This window comes from Myotis myotis, unplaced genomic scaffold (genome assembly GCF_014108235.1).
Source record: "Myotis myotis isolate mMyoMyo1 unplaced genomic scaffold, mMyoMyo1.p scaffold_m19_p_4, whole genome shotgun sequence".
NCBI classification, from domain to species: domain Eukaryota; kingdom Metazoa; phylum Chordata; class Mammalia; order Chiroptera; family Vespertilionidae; genus Myotis; species Myotis myotis.
The window spans coordinates 50,577,303-50,583,412 of NW_023416346.1; the positions used below are offsets into that span (position 1 = coordinate 50,577,303).

Genomic DNA, 6,110 nt, shown 5'->3' on the forward strand with positions numbered 1-6,110 from the left:
CTTATGTGTTTTCTTGCTTATTGTCTGTCTCCTCCCTCCACTAGACTGAAGTTTTCATTCAATGAGTGTTCTTACCTGTCTATCCCAAAAACAGTGGCTGGTACATGTTAGATAACGTTGATTGAATGAAGGACTCAATAAATCAAATTCTCTTAGCAACGGTTAATTCTTTTTTCATAAATGAAGTTTATTTACTTTTATGATTACAAATGTAATGCATGCTTACTGTAGAGAATCTGGAAAGTACAGAGAAGTAGAAAGAGCAAAATAAGAACACCCATAATCCCACCACCTGAAGGCAAACACTGCTCACATTATGTTGTATCTATGCTGTTTAATGACAAAGACCCTTGTCAAGAGTACTGGCCATGAAGCATAATAGCCAAGGGGAGTGAGGGAAACTAACAACTGACGGGGTCACTCAGAGGTCAGAACTAGAGATTTGATACTGAAGGACAAGACAAGAGCCATACACAAGAGGTCAGAAGCTCACAACACAATAACAAGTTGGGTTAAGGTAAGAATGTAGTGAGATAGTGCTTGTCAAGAGATTAACCCAGTAGCTGTCACAGATTACATAATCAATATATGTTAGCCATTACTATGATTACTATGGATCAAAACAAATGGTTCAGGATGGAGACTATAATCAGGGCAAGTACCCTGGTTACCCATTTTAGATGTTGTGAGTTAGGGCATATAAGGGCAAGTCTACTGGGTAAAAAGGATTGTGTAGGAGTGGGCATCACTTTCCATATAGACTCCCCTGCCAGGTGAAATAGGTACCAGGGAGTCCTCAAGTTTACCTGGTGACACAAGGCAAGACACTCTAAGGTGTTTTTGAGGTAGGACATGGTTTCTCCTGCCTAGATGTCTCCCTGGACCAAGAACTAAAACTGGCCTTGATGGTGATGGGAGTTTAGAACTTCATACACCAAACACTTTTGAAGTCCACACTCTGATTGTCGGGGCAAGTCACAGGCATATGGGGTAAAAGAGGGGAAGGCTCAAGGGGGAAGGCCACAAGGTTTATGATGTAATTAAATGGAATGATTTCAGGAACCAGTCCTCAAGTTAGCAGCCGAGTCAGATATCACAGAAGAGTCCAGGGAACATTACTTGTTGGTGGAGGACTTCTGATGACCTGCGCTCTGTCGAAGGTGGTTCTGTAGACCCTCTTGGGGGTCTCTATGCTCTTTCAGGTAGTAACAGCGTTTGGGAACATGCTGGTGCTGGTAGTAAGAAAAACAAAAAATAGCAGAGGTAAAAGCCATGCTTACAATGACAAGAGTGTTCTGCTTGGATACTTTCAGGAACCTAGCAGATCAAGGAACTTGGCTAATGTATCTTACTTGTAAAAAAGTGTGACAGGATTAGAGTAGCCAAATTTCCTAGTGACCTGGGTCTGTAACATGTGTGGCTGTAGGTGAGACCCCCTCCCCCAAAGATGACCCCTCCCTTAGAATTGGACTTGGAATAAGTGTAGAAATTGGACTGAGCCCAGCTGATTCCCCCTAACCAGAGGACTTAGTACTTTAACAATCCTAGGCCTTCAATAACTTGAGCAGGGCTTTGCTCCTCAAAGTGGTTAATACACCCAAAATGACTGCAAAAGCCAGGCCTGCTGATGAGACTCCAGGTTGGGGGTTATGGTCTAGGAGCTCAATGCCTTCCCATGCCTTTTCCTTATTCTACTCAAAGGAGTAGGATGTTTTCCTAATCATTCCCACCACATTTTTCTGCTCAAAAACCTTGAGTATATTTCCCCATTCTTACCTCCTCAGTCTGCTGATGAGAGTTCATTTCATTCTCCATTGCCTCTTCATTATTCCGCTTACAGGTTGACTGCAGAACCTGGCTTGAGGTGCCCCGGGAATACTTCTCTTCAGCCAGCTGGAGCTCAATGTAGAGAGACCTGTCTATCAGCTCCTTTAAGCTGCCAGCCACCTTCAGGAAGATCCGTCCCATTTTGGTGGTAACAGCTTCCGAGAGTCCTTCCAGAAACCTGGTTTGTAGAATGGCATCAGACCAAGACAAATGTTGGGCCAGCAAAAGGAAGTCAGTGGCATACTGCCTGACTGACTTCTGGCCCTGCTTGGGGTGGCAAAGAATAGCACTGAGAATGTCTATCTCAGAGAGGGAATCATATAAGCCCTGTGATCTTTTCAGGAAAGATTTATTTTCATTTGAGAGGGGGTTTCCTACCTCCAGCTGTAAGATGGACAACCTTTCTGCTGCCCCCAGATGAAGAGACACCAGAAATGCCATTTTCTCTGAATCATTCAAAAATCCCTTCATTTGCTTCTCCTCATCAATCTCCATCTCCTCCTCCTCCTCAGAGCTTGAACGCCGGGCTGCTTCTTGCACTTCTAAGAGATAACAGAGTGCTGGGGTTAGCATGCCAAAGGATGGAACTTCCTTTGGTGGTGGCTTCACTGTTTCGGGGGTTGTGGCAGTCGCATGTGTTGTGGGCTTTGATCCAGAGGTAGTGGTGTTATTGTGAGAGGCAGATGTTTCTCCAGAGTCTGTGACTTTTATGTCCGCAGTGGGCATCATTCCAGAGCCTGTGGCTGCCATTTGTGGAGTGGACATGGCTCCTGGGACTGACGCCCTCATTAGTGGTGTGGATAGTCCTCCAGAGGCCGTGGCTGTCATTTGTGGCATGGACATCCCTCCAGAGGCTGTGGCTCTCAGAAGTGGCATAGACCTCATTCCAGAAGCTGAGGCTCTCATAAGTGGTGTGGGCATTGCTTCAGAAGCTGAGGCTCTCATTGGTGGTGCAGGTATCCCTCCTAAAGTTGAGTATGTTTTTTGTGGCAAAGACATAGATGCAGAACTTGTGACTCTTGTTTGCAGTGTGGGCATTGCTCCAGAGGCCATGCTTTCCATTAGCGGCATAGGCATCTCTCCAGGAGCCATGGCTGACATAAATGGCATAGGCATTGTTCCGGAGGCTGTGGTTCTTACAAATGGCTTGGGCTTCCCACCAGAGTCCATCGCTGTTGTTTGTGCAGTGGACATCTTTCCACAGGCTGGAACTCGCATTGACTCTGTGGACACATCTTCAGAAGCTGAAGGTCTCCTTAGTGGTGTGGACATAATTCCAGAGACTGGAGCCCTTAACAGTGGTGGGGATGTCACTCCAGAGGCTGGAGTTGGCTTTGATAGTGTGCACATCTCTCCAGAAGCTGTGGTCATCATTTGTGGTGTAGACATTGTTCCAGGGGTTGGGGCTCTCATCAGTGGAATGGACACCTTTCCAGAGGCCGAGGTTGTCATCTGAGGTGTGGACATCACTCCAGAGGCTGTGGATCTCATGAGCCGTGTGGACATGGTTCCAGAGGCCGAAGCCCTCATTTGTGGTATGGACAACCCTCCAGAGGCTATGGCTGTCATTTGTGGAGTAGACATCTCTCCATAAGCTGGGGGTCTCAGAGGAGTGACTATCTCTCCAGAAGCTGGCTGTCTCATTAGTGGTGGGGACATCTCCCCAGAGGCCGGGGCTCTCAGTTTTGGTGTGGACATCATTTCAGAGGCTGGGGCTTGCATCTGCAGTGGGGACACCCCTCCAGGGGTCATAGATCTCAGGCGTGACCTGGAGTCTTGGGTGCTCATTGGCTGTCTGGGCATCTTTCCAGAGGCTTTGGCTCTCATTAGTTCTGTGGGCATTGCTCCAGGGCCTGGGGCTCTCATTACAGGCATGGACATAGTTCCAGAGGCTACAGTTGTCATTTGTGGTGTGGACATGTCTCCAGAGGCATGGGCTCTCGTTAGCGGTGCAGAGGCAGTGTTTGTCATCTGTGGCAAGGACATGGCTCCAGAAGCTTTGTCATTCATTAGTAGTGTGGATATCCCTCCAGAAGCTGTGGTAGTCACTTGCTGCATGAATATTGCTTCTGAGGCTTTGGATGTCATTAAGGGCTTGGACAGTTCTCCCAAGGCCATAGCTCTTGTTTGTGGCATGGGCATCACACCTGAGGCAGTGTCTCTTGTTAACACTGTGGACATTGCTCCAGAAGCTGGAGCTCTCATTTGTGGCATGGCTGTCACTCCTGAGGCTATGACTCTCCTTTGTGACATGGACATTGCTCCAGGGACAGGGGTTCTCATTTGCAGTGTGGACATTGGCCCAGAGGTTGGGGCTGCCGGTTGTAGCATGGACACAGTTTCAGAGGCTGGGGCAGCAATTGGCTGTGTGGACATTGCTCCAGAATCTGGAGCTCTCCTTAGTGGCAAGGACATCATTCCAGAAGCTGGGGCTCTCATTTGCAGTGTAGACATTGCCCCATTGTTTGTGGTTTTCATAAAGCCTGTGGATGTTGTTCCAGAAGTTCTGGCCACTGTTACATGTGTGGGCATCACTCTAGAGGCTGTGGTTGACATTTGCTCTGTGGACATTGTTCCAGAGGTTGTGGCCATCATCAGTGGAGTGGACAATGCTCCAGAGTCTGAGACCATCTTTCGCAATGTAGACATATTTCCAGAGGCCTGGGCTCTCATTTGTGGTGTGGACATTGCTCCAGAGTCTGAAGTTCTCACTGGCAGTGTGGAAATCCCCCCAGGCGCTATTGCTCTCATCTGTGGAGTAGACATAATCTGAGAGTCTATATTTTGTGTTAACTGGGAGGACATCACTCCAGAGCTTTGGGCTGGCATTAGCTGGGTGGGCATCACTCTAGACGTTATGGGCATCATTAGCATTGGGGACATTGCTTCAGCATCTGGGACTGGGTTTGGCAATGTGGACATTTCTCCAGCATCTGGACCTGACTGGAGTGTTGTGGACATTGCTCCAGAGCCTGGAGTTGACATTAGCAGTGAAGACATTGCTCCAGAGTCTGGACCTGTCATTATCTGGGTAGTCATTTCTCCAGAGTCTTGGGTGCTTGTTGGATGGGTTGACGTTGCTTCAGAAGCTAGGGCTGACATTATCAATGAAGATATAGCTTCAGAGTCTGTGCCTGACATTATCAGTGAAGATATATCTCCAGAGGCCAGGGCAGTCATTAATACTTTGGACATTGCTTCAGTGTCTTCATCTGTAATTTGCAGTGGTGACATTGCTTCAGAGCCTGGAGCTGACATTGGCTGTGTGGATATCACTCCAGGGTTTATATCTGGCATTAGGAGTGGGGATATCTCTCCAGGATCTGGGGCTAGCATCAATGGTGTGGACATCTCTTCAGAGGATGGAGTGCTCATTATAGATGTAGGCATCACTCCAGAAGGTGGAGTTGGCATTGCCAATGGTGACATCTCTGCAGAATCTGGTGCCTCCATTAGTGTTGTGGACATTGTTCCAAAGTCAGGAATTGTCATCAGTCCTGGGGACATTAGACCATAATCTGAAGTGGACAGCAGTGGGGACAATGTTCCAGAATCTGAGGTTGGCATTAGCAATGGGGACAGTGCCCCAGAGTCTGAGTTCGGCATTAGCAATGGGGACAGTGTTTCTGAATCTGAAGCTGGCATTAGCAATGGGGACAGTGCCCCAGAGTCTGAGATTGGCATTAGCGGTGAAGACAATTCTCCAGAGTTTTGTAATCCCATTAGAGGTGTGGACATGGTGTCAAATTCTGGGGATGTCATTAGCTGTGTGGACATCCCTCCTGGGTCTGATGCTGAAGTTGAGACTATAGACTGTACATGAGATTGCAGAATTTGGACCTCTTCTCTGGTTTCTATCGTTGGTCCAGAGAAGTTTGTCCTCCTGTTTGGGGGATCATTTTCTTCCCTCGGCATATTGTTGAATTGCCGTGAATGTAAGGGTGTTGACATATCCGCCTTGGCCACAGGAGAATGTGGAGGAAGCCCCTAAAGGGGTCCTGATGAAGCGCAACTAGCAAGAAAATCTGTAAACAAGAAACAAGTTTAGCAGTCAAAAACCAATATCAAGAAGATTGGGAAACAGAAATGATTCATGATGGAGACCTTTTGTATGTGTTGCCAGCTATGTAGTATCAGAGATGGGCCCAGAAAGCTGTACAACAATGAACAAATTTGAAGCTGTAGCACATATTCCTCCCACCACTATTCTTTCAAATCAAACCACCCAGTCACATAGCAGAGCCTCTCAATTTATAAATATTAAAAATGCCAGCAACCTCAGC

General features: G+C 47.4%; 1 protein-coding gene across 1 annotated transcript; it reads right to left on the reverse strand.

Moving 5' to 3' along the window:
* Positions 1 to 226: 226 nt before the first annotated feature.
* Positions 227 to 5,846, reverse strand: RTL9 (retrotransposon Gag like 9). Its single transcript, XM_036305322.1, has 2 exons — positions 1,777 to 5,846; positions 227 to 1,232 (listed from the first exon to the last, which is right to left on the reverse strand). Exons 1-2 carry the CDS (start codon positions 5,776 to 5,778, stop codon positions 1,116 to 1,118), a joined length of 4,119 nt encoding a protein of 1,372 aa, XP_036161215.1. The 5' UTR covers positions 5,779 to 5,846; the 3' UTR covers positions 227 to 1,115.
* Positions 5,847 to 6,110: the final 264 nt, after the last annotated feature.